The sequence below is a fragment of the Balaenoptera acutorostrata genome, chromosome 13, assembly GCF_949987535.1.
Source record: "Balaenoptera acutorostrata chromosome 13, mBalAcu1.1, whole genome shotgun sequence".
Lineage (NCBI taxonomy): Eukaryota > Metazoa > Chordata > Mammalia > Artiodactyla > Balaenopteridae > Balaenoptera > Balaenoptera acutorostrata.
Window position 1 is genome coordinate 18641423 of NC_080076.1, and position 15983 is coordinate 18657405.

The 15983-nt window shown below is 39.3% G+C and overlaps 1 protein-coding gene across 5 annotated transcripts in view; it reads left to right on the forward strand.

Moving 5' to 3' along the window:
- Positions 1-7498: 7498 nt before the first annotated feature.
- Positions 7499-15983, forward strand: part of TXNL1 (thioredoxin like 1) — a 33975-nt gene continuing 25490 nt past the window's right edge. For 3 of the 5 annotated variants that reach the window (XR_003624299.2, XM_007191956.3, XM_028168978.2), the window contains exon 1: positions 7501-7861. Coding sequence is in view for 4 of the 5 variants with exons in the window: in XM_007191956.3 (XP_007192018.1) it covers positions 7764-7861 (98 nt within the window). In the remaining variant the exon portion in view is untranslated. Of the gene's footprint in view, positions 7862-15983 lie in introns of all 5 variants that reach the window. The other 2 variants (XM_007191959.3, XM_007191957.3) reach the window with 2 other exon arrangements.

The following is a 15983-nucleotide window of genomic DNA, read 5'->3' on the forward strand; positions in this document are numbered from 1 at the left end:
ACAAACCTAGTTAAACTGGAATAATATAAAATTTTGTAAGTTCTCTACTTCAGGTATAAGGTAACAATAAGCTATTAAGCAGCAGTTATTTGTACGTAGAATGTTGAGATAGGTGTAATTTTGATAAGTTAATGAGGATTTTATATGGTTTATGCGATAAATCTGTATCCCTGTACTTCTGCAGATGCAAATTTATTTAAAAGAGGTATATCTCAGAGGAATTTATGGGGACTTTCTTTCTTGTAGAATAAAAGTTCTTTCTTCTTAAATTCTTACTCTTGCTTTTCAAAAACTCGAAAACTGGCTTTTCTTTTTCCTTTTTACATTTTTGGGTTTTTTTTTTTTTTTTTTGGCCACACCACGCGGCTTTTTACCTTCCCCGCCCAGGGCGCGAGGCTTATAAGCCACCAGGGAACTCCATTCTTTTTCCTTTTTACAAAAGGACTAAATTTATAAATTCAAAGAAAACTAAGATCAGAGATTGTATAGTTATTGCGTAATGCCTGCCCAACAAACACTCAAATATATATGAAACTGGAAAACTGTACCTATCTTTTCTACCACGAGAATACTTTGAAATGATTAGAATCAAACTGAAGAAGTTTACCTCAGAAACGGTGGATGGTGGATCAAAGAACTAAATGTAAGTGGTACAACTATAAAATTCTTAATGAGAACATAACGGATCTTTATGACATGGGATTCACAAAAATTTCTTGGATATGCCACCAAAAGCACAGATAACAAAAGAAAAAATAGGCAAATTAAAGTTCATCAAAATTAAAAACTTTTGTGCATCAAAGAACACTATCAGGAAAGTGAAAAGACAACTCATAAAATGGGAGAAAACATTTGCAAATCATATATCTGGTAAGGGATTAATAGCCAGTATATATATATATCCTACAATTCCCCCCAAAATCAATTTGAAAATGGGTAAAGTACCTGCATAGGCATTTCTCCAAAGAAAATATACAAATGACCACTAAGCACATGAAAAGATGCTCAATGGCTTCAGTCTTTAGGGAAATGCACATCAAAACTACAATGAGTTACCACTTCACAGCCATTAGGATGGCCATTACACCAACCCCCCCCCCCAAAAAAAAACCAAAGGAAAATGACAAGTGCTGGCTAGGATGTGGAGAAATTGGAACCCTCATGCATTGCAGGTGGGAATGTAAAATGGTGCCACTGCTATAGAAGACAGTTTGGCAGTTCCTTAAAAAGTTAAACATAGAATTACCATATGATCCAACAATTCTACTCCCAAGTACATACCCAAAAGAGCAGTATCATAAGAAAGGAAATCAGTGTATTCAGGGACTCTTAGTGCTTACCCAAATGATCAGTGAAGGGAAATCCCAGGATGACAGTCATGTAATTGATATATAAGGCAATCAATCTAGATTAAACTTGAGGATAAAAGGCCCCAGGAAAAAGATATCCAACAAAAAATGAGACAAAATACATTGGATCCTTGAACAACACAGTTCTGAACTGCTAGGGGCCACTTACATGCAGATTTCTTTCACTAAATATGTACTATGGGGGCTTCCCTGGTGGCTCAGTGGTTAAGAATCCTCCTGCTAATGCAGGGGACATGGGTTCGAGCCCTGGCCTGGGAAGATCCCACATGCCGCAGAGCAACTAAGCCCGTGCGCCACAACTGCTGAGCCTGCGCTCTAGAGCCTGCGAACCACAGCTACTGAGTCCGCGTGCCACAACTACTGAAGCCCACGCGTCTAGAGCCTGTGCTCTGCAACAAGAGAAGCCACCGCAATGAGAAGCCCGCGCACCTCAACGAAGAGTAGCTCCCGCTCACTGCAACTAGAGAAAGCCCACGCACAGCAACAAAGACCCAACACAGCCAATAAATAAATAAATAAAAATTAAAAATAAATAAATTTATTTTTAAAAAACATGTACTATTGTTAGCTGAATCCGCAGATTCAGAACTATGCATATGGAGGGCTGACTGTAAAGTTATACTTGGATTTTCCATTGCAGGAACGGTTGGCGCCCCTTACCCCTGTATTGTTCAGAGTTCGACTCTAGAATGTTCAGTATGATGGAAAGTTAGAAAAAAATAAATATTATGATAAAGGTAAATAATGTAAGGAAAGAAGGCAGTTAGAAATACCAGGGGAAACAAAATGTTGTAGTAATATAAAGTTTCACACATCACCGATACACACACACGCACACGCACACGCACACACACACTTACTAGCAGGTACAGTCAAACAAAACATAACTGTAGGCTGGATCAGCTCTGTCTGCAGAATTTCTCATAGCTGCCTTGAGGGAAGGGAATTACAGGTGCAAACAAAATACCTTGAATAAACATGAAGTCAGAGAGGTTTCCCCTGCACTAAAAATAGATTCCCTTGTAGAAAGGCTAAAGAAGAAGAAAGAGCCTGAAGCCTTGGTTTCTTGTAGTGGAGGGGAGAAGTAAAAACCCAGAGAAAAATGGCAAACTGGTGTATCCAGGCAGTTGGGTCCATAGGCAGCCTCAGCCAAAGGGTCCCGCTCCCTGAAGTGGTCACATGACGCAGGAGGGCTAGACTTGAAGAGAGTAAGCAGACAGAGACAGTGATTCTAGAGAGCTGCACTCCAAAGCCCCACTCCCACCCCAAACCCAGAAATTTGGTACAATTTCTGAGGCAGGCAGAGGAGGAGAGAATGTTAAGTTTTTGTTCTAGTTGGATGTGGTGAGAGGGCGGGAATTAAGAGTCAAAATGAAACTGAGTTATACAACACAAAGTAATATTTTTTGTACACCTGATTTTTGTGGACTGAGATTCATACTCATTATGCTTCCTAATCACTCATTCATTTTACTAATACTTATTTTGTATCTACTATGTGCAAAAGACTATGGGAGAGATAAAGCCACGTACGACATATCTTTAACGTATCTATTTGTAAAATTAGTTAAAGTGAACCCATGGCAGCTACAAGTCATGATAGAAAGACTTTCTCTACTGACTGGCAGAACTTGATAAGAACAAGTGAGTCTGAAGCAAATTATATTATTGATGAGTTAAGAGGAAAGTCAGGAGTCATTTCTTCAGGAGTGAAGAAGTTCATGCATTTCCTTCCTGTGTTTATCTAGGTCTGACTATTAGAACACGTTCCTTCATAAAGCATTATATACTCATTGCAGCTGAAAATTTTCTCTACTTTTTCTGAACTACTATGATATGTTATCTATATGTCTGCTATGGCACTTACTACCTTTTTAGCTTTTGTAGAAATGTCTTGTCTCCCTTGTGATGTCCCTGGAGGAGTGGTGTTTCAAAGCATTATCACACACCATTGTAAAGCAATTATACTCCAATAAAGATGTTTTTAAAAAAAGCATTATCACAGTACCTTGTACATATTAAGTGAATGGTAAATGTTATATAATAGTAGACAAGTCATCATCAAATAATGTTTCACAAAATATGGACCCCTTGCATCAGCTACCCTGGGTGCTTGTTAAAATTTAGATTCCTGGGCCATGCTCCAGCTCTACTGAGTCAGAATCTCTGGCTGTGAAACTGGGAACCCACATTTTAATGAATTCACTACAGTTTGAGGACTATGAATTTCAAGGTATGACAGTCATAATAAGGAGTGGGATGGCAAATAGTTTTTATCTTGAGGGCTGACTCTGGTAATGGGGGCCAAACGCAATTCTGAGGCAGAGACTCTGGGAAACTATAGCCTCTAATAGTGGTATCTGCCATGGCCAAGTCAGGGAAGGGGTAGGAGGAGTTTATGTGCAGCATATTTGACATTTCTGAATATGTTAATCCCAGGAATGGAGAGATAAGGATAATCACAAGTCACTCTTGCAGAGGTTTTAGGGTCTGTAAGTTGGGTTTTTTTGGGGGTTTTTTCATGGTAATTCCAGGAAACAAGGTTTTCAGGGTGGCATATACAAATTTAGAAGAAAAATAGTAACATCTTTTGGGAAAATTCCATCCACTAAAGTCTTATTTTACTTAATGAAATTAAGCATTAGTTAAATGACACAGGGAGACCGATTAACTGTCAATATTATTTTTGTTTTAGTTATTATTAATAGGACAAGGAAGAAACTTGGACATTCTTTGTAGAATTCTCGTGTAGGATTTTTTTTCTAGATGTGCCCTCTTTCTTCTTTTTTATTATTACATATACTATTTATAATTAGTGAAGAAATTTAGAAAATATTGATGAGAAAAAAATCACCCCTAAGAGCATCACCTTGTAATAACATCTGCTAAATGTTTCCATTTACATATATAAAGCCTGTTTCTGTATAATGGTGAGCATGACCTTGACAGGGCTAAGCAGTGCATAATTGTATAGTGGAATAGTTACATACTTCTCTGAAAGTCAGTCTTGTCATCAGTAGAATAGGGACAACTGTCACAGTTGATGGCCTGCATCTCTGGATTGTGTGAGGATCTCTTACAGCAGTGTGTTTCTCCAAGGACAGCCTCAGTAGGCTAGGAGTTCTACTAACAGGCAGGAGTGATTCTTACTCCCAGCCTTGAAGGGACCAGGAAAGACAGTGGTTACTGGAACTACTCAAAAAGGGCAATGGTATGAAGAGCCTCCTGACAGGAGCTATGGTCTTTGGTAAAGAAACAATTAACCTGTGGCAACACAGCAGGATGGGAGCTGTGAGAACTAATAACTGGGTCTCACTCTTATCCTTTAAGCTTCAGCAAGAAGCTCCAACAAGGAATCCTATTGAGCCAGTTCTTGTAGGTCAGCTTTCTGGAGCTAAGAGCAGGGTGAAGAATGGTTGAGAGTGGATGTGGAGAAACAGACGGAAAATAAACAGAGAAATGCGTCTATCAGATCTAACTTTTACAGTCCCTATTTTTATCTTACCTCTCAGGAATCTGTAGATTTCTAAGGTCTTGCTTTCATAAAACCCCTCCCCCACTTAATATTTACCATAACTGCCTTAGTTAAGAGTCTTTCTCTTTGCGTCTTGGACAAAACCAAGGGGACCCTTGGGAATGATAATAATCCATGTGTTATGTACTGAATTGTGTGCCTCCAAACCCAGGTTGAAACCCTAATCTCCAAGGTGACCATATTTGGAGACAAGACCTTTAAGGAGGTAATAAGGTTCAATGAGGTCATGAGGGTGGGCCCCAATCCAATAGACCTGGTGTCCTTATAAGAAGAGGGACACCAGGAGTGTACATGCTTGTGTGTGTGCATGAGGACACAGCGAGAAGGTGCTTATCTACAGGCCAAGAAGAGAGGCCTTAGGAGAAACCAACCCTGCTGACACCTTGATCTTGGATTTCCAGTCTTCAGAGCTGCAAAACAAATTTCTGTTAAGTCACCCTGTCTGTGGCATTTTGTTATGGCAGCCCTAACACACCATTATTTATAAATATCTTTTATTGAGCACCTTATAGTCTAGTTCTTTACGTACCTCATCTACTATTACTTTTAACCTTCACAATCCTAGAAAGTAGGTATTATTAATCCAATTCTCATGGACAAGAAAGTGAAGTTCAGAGAGGTTAGTGGCTTGTCCACGGCCACAAAATAATAAGTAGCAGAGATTTATTATTGAACATTTTGTCTCTTTGAGTCTAAAGCCATTACACTGTTCTGGTATCACATGAGAAAGGAACAGAGTTACTAAGGTTCTGGCTGTGTTCAGTTAGGAATAATTATGTTTCTGCAGCACACTTAAGCTTCTCTTTTCACATTTCTTGGGCTTCAATTACCACCCAAACTGATGACTCTCAACTCTGCAGCTTTAGCCTACTCCTTTCTTTAGTTTCAGACTCATCCTTCCTACTACCTAACGTACACCTCACCTGGATGTCCTTCTGGCATCTCAAATCAGTAAAAAGAGCCAGAAGATTGAAATATTTGCATTATCCTAAAGTCCTTCCTTTGTCATCTCATCAAATTGGTCTGACTGCTCACTCAACCCTGTGGTTTTGATCTTCTAATTGTTTCTCAAGTATATCATTTGACTGCAGCTGCTCCTGTAAGTCAGTTCCTGGATTACCACAGTAAACTCCTAAAGTGGAGTTTCACTGCTTTTTGTCCTCACTGCTACCTCCCGGGCTCTTTCAAAAGACACTTGTGGGCTTCCCTGGTGGCGCAGTGGTTGAGAATCTGCCTGCCAATGCAGGGGACACGGGTTCGAGCCCTGGTCTGGGAAGATCCCACATGCCACAGAGCAACTAGGCCCGTGAGCCACAATTACTGAGCCTGCGCGTCTGGAGCCTGTGCTCCGCAACAAGAGAAGCCGTGATAGTGAAAGGCCCGCGCATCGCGATGAAGAGTGGACCCCACTTGCCGCAACTGGAGAAAGCCCTCGCACAGAAACGAAGACCCAGCACAGCCATAAAAAAAAAAAAAAAAAAAAAAAGTGAATGGGAAAATTCCTCTTAAAAAATAAAAATAAAAAAATAAAGACACTTGTAACCACAAAATTGTCCTGCAGTGATCACTCCATTGTCTTCATGTTAAAATACAAATTCCTTTTCTAGTTATCATCTGACCTTCACCTTCCTCTTCAATTTCATCCCCCCAGCTAAAAGCAAAGGTAAATCATTTGATTTGTCTCCTAGCCTAATATTTAAATGAACACGCTCGTGTTAGACTGCCTTAACTTGAACACCGGCTTGACTTTGCATTAGGTGTGTGAACTTTGGAAAATTAGGGCTGTTGTGAGGATTAAATGAGCTAATACACATAAAGAGCTTGGATCTTGCCTGGCACATAATTTAACTATTATTATTATTATCATCATCATCCCCATCCCTCTCAACCCATGCATTTGCATTGCTGCTTTCTCCGCCTGGAGTACCCTATCATCTCTTACCATCTGGCTATGCCCTTGTTTCTTCCTTATCAAGATTCGATTCAGGGGTCACATCTCCTAGCAAATTTATCCTGCCCCATCCTATGTCATTTGTCTCCACCGTTTCCTTTGCAAACGTCTTTGTTACTGTAACTACTGTTTGCGTCTATCACCAGACTGTGAGTTCCTAAAGGAGAGACGGTGCTTTCATGTTTTTAGGCACAAGTGAAGGGTGAATAATATTAGCATTTTCCGCATGACTACCCAGAGAGCGCCCAAGTGTAATGAGATACCTAAATAAATGTTCCTAAAGTCTACTTTGTCTAGTGTTGCGACTTGTCCCGAATATGAGACAGGACTATACTCAAAGTTTTTCCAGGAGGGAACTTAAGACCTTAGGCAGCAGCCAAGAACCCCGGAGAAAAAACAGTTTTCTCACTTTCTCACAGGAAAACTCCTCGGTAAACCTCCTATCTCTGAACCGCGGAGGAGTACACGCACTTAAGTGCAATCTGCGCCTGCGCCTGTGCCTGTGACCGCTCCTCTTCTGCGCCTGCGCCGCTCCAGCCAATGAAGGGCCCCTCAGTCGAGGGTGGGGCCACAGGTTGCGCTTTAGGATTGGACAGTGGGAGCAAACGGACGGCGCGGAAATGACGTCAAGGTGCGCAAGCGCCGGCGGCCCTGCCGCGCGGTGGCTGCCGGGTGCCGCACGCCTTCCCTTTCCTCGCCTCTCCCTTTTACCCCCGCTCCCATCCCCGCCCCCACGGCCGCTCCGCTCCCTGGCGTGACTCGGCATTGAGAGCCCTGGGAGAAGACGCCGCGGTCGCTACCTCCTCTGTCCAGGCCTCCGCCTTCCTGGGCCTCCCTCCTTCCTCTCCCGCGTCTTCTTCAGCTTTGAAGCCGGTGGCTTCGCGGCCGCCCTGCCGGACTTCTGAGAATGGTGGGTGTGAAGCCGGTCGGGAGTGACCCGGATTTCCAGCCGGAGCTGAGCGGCGCGGGCTCCAGACTCGCCGTGGTCAAGTTCACCATGCGAGGGTGAGTCCGGGCCCTAGCCCAGTGAGTCCCTGCTGTGTGTGCTTTTCTTTCTCTGTTTCCCGATCCCGCCTGCCTTGTGGTCGTGTTCTGCTCCGGAATGTCCGGCTCTGGCTGCAGCCCAAGGCCGCTGCCCGGTTAGGCCTCAGTTCCTGGGTGTGAACCCCCGTTTATGCACCGGGGCGTCTCTGGCGGACTCGGAGGCCTGGCCGACCGCATTCCCCAGCTCGCGAGATCCCCGCCCGCTGTTTCTGAGTCCTCGGAAGGGCTCTGCTCTTGGGGGTGACCCGGCTCTTTCCATTCTTGTCTGTGGAAGTCTCCCACAAACGCCCCTGCTTGCGCCTGTCCCCTTCTTTCCCGGGATGCAGCTGTCACTTGCATCTTAGAAACTTGCAAAATTTAATTTACTAAACTGTTTGATTCTCTTTACCACCTGCATATGTGGAAAACTGTAGGAAGATTCAGCTACCCAACTAATCCGCGGAGTGCTTAGACCTAAAGCTAATGCATTTTAAATTAAGTTAATGTTGGGTCAGGATGCTTTTTAATTTTCTTAATGTTTCTGTTACTTCTTTGATTTGTAAGTTTGTAAGTTAGGCCACCTTGTGTAAGCAGTTGCATCTGATTACGGAAATTATAGTAGGTATATATATATACAGTACAGGTAGACAGGTGTCCAGATATCTGGCTTTGACCAAGTAGACTCTATTTTTGACTTGGTGATTTAAGAGGACAGGGCACTTGAAAGATGTTATCTGGCTTTGGTAAATCTCAACATAATTCATAGGTCGCAGAGCTGGCGGATCTTCCATGTTGGGTGTGCAGTGTGTCCCTGTATGAGAGTGACGTGTTGGAAATAGACATTCAGAACCAAGACTTCAGCGAGCTTGTGTATTAGCTGACCTCCCCTTGTGTATGTCAGTGTCCAGTGAGAAGGATTAGAACTCTCCTCTTGATGTACCTTGACCCCCTGGTGTTATTTACACTTACACTAACTTGGAGAAGTCTACTACAGATATCGCTGTTTATGCAACACATTTTGTTGTCCAGGTAACTGTATAGACATAAGGCAGTGTTTTGAGTCTTAGAGCAAAAAGTGATTCAAACCTATCGAACGTGATTCGATAAATGTTGAATATATAGATGGTGGCATTAGGATTAGATTAGGTTTAGGGGATGGAGGGATGTAGGTAGAGATGAAAACAAGTTAGGACTTACCTTGGGACCAATCTCTCTCATACAGAATTGGAAAGGGAGGGTACATTAGATTTTAAGGTTTGTCTTCCTAGTTTTGTTGATTTTATAATGACTATTCTTAATATGAGGGAATACCTATATACATTTGTTAAGTTCTAGGTGGAAGTTGGAAAAAGGAAGAGATGATTTTAAAAACGAACCTCATTTTTAGTTCACTTTTCTAATTTTAGTTAGTGGGAGCATTTATACTTTTGTGCCTCAATGATATGCTCTCTTTTCCCCTTAACCATAGCACGGGGAGAGATGAAGAGTAATACATGATTTATATGAAGTGAGAAAAGTTACTGTCATCCCACTTTAGGCCAAGAACATAGTTTTCTCAAGCACCTGTTTCTCCATTTCCTTTCCATCTCTACTTGAAGCCTTATTCCTTATTCTCACCTGCCGTGCTTTGTCCATCCTATTATTTTTACTAAAACACTATACAGATTGTCATTCTTCTGTTTAAGAATCTTCAGTGGCTCTCCAGTATTTCAGTTGTTTTTTTAATTGTAGTGAAATACATGTAACATAAATTTGCCATTTTAAAATATACAGTTCAGTGGCATTAAGTACAATCACTACACACACACACACACACACACACACACACACACACACACATATATTTTTTAATCTTTTTGGCCGCGCTGCATGGCATGTGGGATCTTAGTTCCCCAACCAGGGATCGAACCCGTGCCCCTTGCATTGGAAGCACGGAGTCTTAACCGCTGGACCGCCGGGGAAGTTCTAGTACATTCACAATGTTGTACTGTCATTACCCCATCCATATCCTAGAATCTTTTCATTATCTCATACAGAAACTGTGCACCCATTAAACAGTAATTCCCATACCTTCTCTCCACTGCCCCCAGCCCCTGGTAACCTCTCTTCTAGTTTCTGTCTCCATGAATTTGCCTATTCTTGATAACTCATTTAAGTGGAATTATATAATATTTGTCCTTTTGTTTATGGCTTATTTTAGCATAATGTTTTTAAGGTTCATCCATGTTCTAGCATGTGTCAGATTTTCCTTCCTTTTTAAAACTGAGTAATATCCTGTTGTATATGTACGTACACATATGTATATGTATATATACATACAATATTCTGTTGTGTGTATATGCCGCATATTGTTGATGGACATTTGGCTTGTTTCCATCTTTTGACTATTGTAAATAATACTGCTCTGAACATTGGTGTGCAAGGATCTCTGTGAGTCCCTGCTTTCAGTTCTTTTGGGTATATGTCTGTGAGTGGAATTGCTAGATTATATGGTAATTTTGTGTATAACTTTTGGAGAAACCAGCAAACTATTTGCCCACGGTGGCTGCACAAGTTTGCCTTTCCACCAGCAATGCAGGAGAGTTCCCATTTCTGTACATACCAACTTCTTTTATATTTTAGTGGCCATCCTAGATGAGTGTGAAGTGGTATCTGGTGGTTTTGATTTGCATTTCCTTGATGACTAGTAATTTTGAGCATCTTTTCTTGTGCTTGTTGGCCATTTGTCTTTGGAGAAATGTCTGTTCAAGTCCTTTGCCCACGTTGAATTGGATTGTTTGTTTTTTTGTTGTGGAGTTGTAGGAGTTCTTTATATATTTTGGGTCTTAATCCTTTTTCTAATATATCATTTGCAAATATTTTCTCCCATTGGTTGCCTTTTCAGTTTCTTGATGGTGTCCTTTGATGCACAAAAGTTTAAAAATTTTGCTGAAGTCCAATTTATCTATGGTTTTTTCTTTTGTTGTTTCTTGTGCTTTTGGTGTCATAGCCCAGAAATATTGACAAATCCGATGTCATGGAGATTCCTCCCTCTGTTTTCATCAGAGAATTTTATAGTTTTTACTCTTAAGTTAGGTCTTTGATCTATTTTGAGTTAATTTTTATATAGTGTTAAGTAGGGTCCGACTTCATTTTCTTGCACGTGGATATCCAGTTTTCCCAACAGCGCTTGTTGAAAAAACTCTTTCACCCATTGAATGGCACCGTTCTCCAGTATTTTTTTAAGCAATTAAAACAGTTGTCACTTACATCAAATTTGGTCTGTGTGAGGGACTTATTGGAGCACTTACTGACTTCTGCAGTCCTCAAAATAATGTTTAAAATTATCTCCATTTTACAAATGAGGAAGTTGAGTCAGAAGGAGATTAAATGACTTGTTTAAGGTCCCAGTGTTGAATGTACTCTCTGGGTTGTGAAGTGCTGCCCTGTTCTTCCCAGCCTAAGCAGAAGGGACATGCAAGTTCACCTCTGTATTGCATGGAGCCTGACATTTTTCCGTAAATGTTGCCTTGAATAAGCTCTTCCTGCAAAATCCTTTGATGGAAGTCAGTTCAGTTCACACTCTGATATTCATTTCCCTACCTGTAAAGTGAGAATAATAACATGTAGCCTAACCATATCGTTTAGAGAATGAAATTATATTTGTGCATTATATACTGTGGTAACATATTTTTGTAACTGGTATCTCCAAACTGTTACTTCTTAAATATACCCGGATACACTTAAGTGGTCGTAAACAGTGCTAGTTTTGTTATCACTGATGGGTAAACGCCAAATTTAAAAGGATATGCATTTTCTTTCCTGTGAAACTCAGCAGTGAGTGATTTTTATCTTGCATTCATGAGTGTACCACTTTTGTAGATATGTTTACCATATATTCAGTTTTGTTTTTTTTTAAATTTTAATTGGAGTATAGTTGCTTTACAATGTTGTGTTAGTTTCTACTGTACAGCAAAGTGAATCAGCTATAGGTATACATATATCCCCTCTTTTTTTGGATTTCCTTCCCATTTAGGTCACCACAGAGCATTGAGTAGAGTTCCTTGTGCTATACAGTAGGTTCTCTCAGTTTTCTTAAAGCAGGTCTTACTTTGTAGTTGGTTAGGTGTTATTGTTACCATCCAGTTAGAATGTCAGCGTATGTGAGGATGGTGAGATCTAATGATTATGATAGTTTGTCCCAATAATACATTGTATAATAGTATTAATTATATATTGTAAAATTGCTGTGGACTGAAGGTACTTTACCATAATACAGAGTTAGGAGGCCCAACAATTCGTAAGGACTGGGCAGATAACATTAGGGAGTGAGGTAGGTGGCTGTAAGATAACTAGGGAGTGGTGAGGCCCTAGAGAACATGTAGAGAATTTTAAAAAACATTTTTATTTAAAAAAGTATAGCAGGCATGCAAAAATGTATACAAATCATTTAAGTGTAGAGTCTGATAAATTTTCGCGGTGGTCACACCTGTTTAACCAATACACAGGTCAGGAATAGCAGCGTAGCAGTCACATCCCCGCCCCCGGCAACCTCCTGCAGCCTCCTTCTCATCACTCGCGAATTTTAACACTGTGGACTAATTTCGTCTGTATTTGAACTTTATAAAAATGGTATCATATAGTATGTAATCTGTCTGGATTCCTTTCAAGAGCATATAAATAGTTTTAATATTGGCAGTTAATTTAGAAATAACAACCAAAAAACAAAAGCACAGTGTAGGCCACTGTTTTGGGGGTTTTGAAATAGCAGTTAAGAGTTGGGTTTTGTGATCAAATTTCAGCACTGCACTTCATTGTTCTTGTCTTTGAAACGAGGAATGGTAAAGCTTAAATGAATTTAAAGGTTTTATAAGTTACCTAACATATAATAAATGCTTAATGAACGTTAGCTGTTTTGTGTTACTAATAGGACCAGTTATGGTTATGCCTGTCCATTAGTAAATGTAATACATCTAGAAATAACCTGTTTTAAAGTTACGCCCCGCAGAAAAATAAACTTTTAAAATACGTCTTCAGAAAGCACATACATTTTCCACACCCACACCGGCTGAATGTGTTTACACATGTTACTGCTCAAGGTGGAGCACTGACTACTTTAGCAAGTAGGAAAGAATAGCAAGTTCTTGAAATAAAATCTATTTATATTATGACAGTAAACACACATTTTTTTTGTTTTAATTTATTTTATTGAAGTATAGTTGATTTACAATGTTGTGTTAATTTCCACTCTACAGCAAAGTGATTCAGTTATACATAAATATACATTCTTTTTCATATTCTTTTCCATTATGGTTTATCACAGGGTATTGAATATGGTTCCCTGTGCTATACAGTAGTACCTTGTTGTTTATCCTGCAGAGTTTTTCTTAAAAGTAATTTTTACAGAATATTTCCATGGTAGCTGTGTGGTACCAGCTTGTATCAGAAGACAGGAATGAAGAATTTTTGTAGTGACTTTTCTACAACTTAAAAAGTCAAAAATAGATTTCATAACTGAAAATGACATGCCTATTAACAATTTCCTTGCATTTTCTCTGTCCCAGCTAGGTTTTTTAACATCTTTAGTTTGATATAAAGCCTTTATGTATTTAGGTTTTATCAATAAATAATATCTAATTCAGCAGACTGTGAAAAACTGTAAACACAAATCTTACTAAGAACCTAACGTGGTGCTTTCAAAGAAAGCTGATCTTGGATTGGCTTTAGGATTTAACTGTTCTAGTTGTGGTCCTGCCATTAACTAGAATGTCTGACCTTGATCAAGTCGTTCAACTTTTCTGGTCTTCACTTCTCATTTATTGAATAATTGTGTTAGGTTAGGTCAGTTTTAAAGTTTCAGTTTTGTGGGTTTGGTTCTTTACGTTTTGCAGAAAGCTAGAGGGTTGTCTGCTGAGGTTTTTCTCAAAAAGCATAAGTCAGAATCTTTCTTACATATTGGATCTAACATCAGCTTTCCATCAAAAAGAAGTTCAGAGGTGGAAAAAGAACTCTTTTTTTTCTTTCTTTCTTTCTTTCTTATTTAAACCTCTGGACTAGATGGTCTCGTCTTTTTTACAACAAGTTCAAAGGTCCTGAGGTTATGTACTATCTAAAGACTGCAAATCAAGGGCTGTGCAAGAGAAAAAAGTATAATCCTGAAATTTAGGCATACTTGGAGAAAAATATATTAGAGATAGGAAAGGTCCTTAAAGAATCTAGTCTCTTCTCATTTTATACAGAGAAATCAAATGATTTGTTCATGAGCTCAGCTAAAAATGGAAATTTAAGTTTACTTTTAAATGCTAGGGGTAAGCGAGGAAAACACCTTACTTCAAATAACAAATCAGTTCATTTGAGTGATTATAATGTGAAAGTATGCTGCTGTATATATCTATGCTTCTGTGTGCTATGATTTATTTTGATTTTTGACTAAAGTTCCAACCTATGATGGCTAACTAAAATTAAACAAAGGATCTAGATAAGGTTATATTTTGAAAGGGGGCACTTATTTTCAAGGTAGCCATTATTTTAGTACAGTCTCTTTAGCTTCAAGAAGAGTTTCTCTAACTCCAGGTAGCTCATACATGACTGATGAGTAGAGTGATTATGTCAGTACAGTGCGGAGGTGAGGTTGGTTCATATTCTATTTTTCTTAGGTAGTGAAGAGCAGGAATAGAAATAGAACCTTTAGCAGGAAGGAGAAAAGCCCTCAGCCACAGAGGCAGGCTCCCTTTCGGGTTCCTTTTAAGAAAGTCAGAATGAATAAAATTAAACCTGAGCTCCTGCAGCCAGCTCCTGGTCCCCAGCGGGGGTCATTCTCATGCTGCGCTGGCTTCCTCCTGTCCCTACCTGGATGGCAGCCCCGTTGGCTCAGAGCTCTCCTTCCATCTGGATACTCACAGCACCTGTAAGCGGGCACTTCCACTCGATTGTTTTTGTACATTTTAAATATCCTCTGAGGTGTAGCCTCTAGGTCTGAGCCACCTGCCTGTCTGTCCAGGTATTTCCTGAATACTAGTTACTATTTTTCTTAGGAATGTTTTCACAAAGTTACATGGGTTTAAATGGCTTATCTCAATCTTATTTTTTCCATAAGCCTTCTTATTTTCGAGGGCACACTTTTGCAGAAAGGTTTTTCAGGAATGAGAAAACCTGATACTGTGTGTATACCAGGTATATTTTGTGGTACAGCATGATACCTGTGCTTCATCCGTGACTACTGTTTAAATGCAGTTAACATTCAATTCTCTATTTGCAATTTAGTATTTTATGAAAATACCTGTTTATCATATAAAAGCAAAGGATACAGAAGTGTAGGTAGTTTTAAAAGTCTCCCCTAAACTCTCTTCCTTTTCCAGTCCCACTTTACAGAAGTAATTGTTTATTGTGTGACCCACCTAACTTTTCAATATATATTTATGTACGTATATAACATACAAATACATATATAAATACATATTTTTAACGTGGTCATAGAAAATATTTTATCGTGAGACTTAGTTTTCTTTTAAACTGTATAAATTATCCTTATCCCTTGCTGTGAGTGTGTCATAATTTTTTTTAATTGAAGTATAGTTGATGTACAGTATTATAAGTTACAAGTGTACAGTATAGTGATGCACAATTTTTAAAGGTTACACTTCATTTATAGTTATTATAAAATATTGGCTATATTCCCTGTGTTGTACAATATATCCTTGTAACTTATTTTATATGTTATAACTTTAAAAAATAGTTTTCTATTGATTGCCATTTAGATTTTTTTTTTTTTTTTTTTACTATTTCAAACATTGCGTTGAACTTCCTTATACATATTATTGTGAAATTGAGTAAGTGTTAAGATAAGATTGACTTTTAGAAGTGAGATTGTTGAATCTTGGGTTGCATTCATTTAAAATTGGTAGATAATGACCAAATGGCCCTTCAAAAAGGATCTACCAATTTGTACTCCCATCCATAGTGTTTAAGACTTATTAATAACTGGAAGTATTTTGCTAAACTAAACATAGATTTTGTCGACTGTAATTGTTTGTTCCTTTAAAATTTAGTCTCAGGGCCTATTTCAGCATTGTTAGATCCAAAAATTTACTTTCAGAAGTATCAAGTTTAATATGTAAGAAATTAA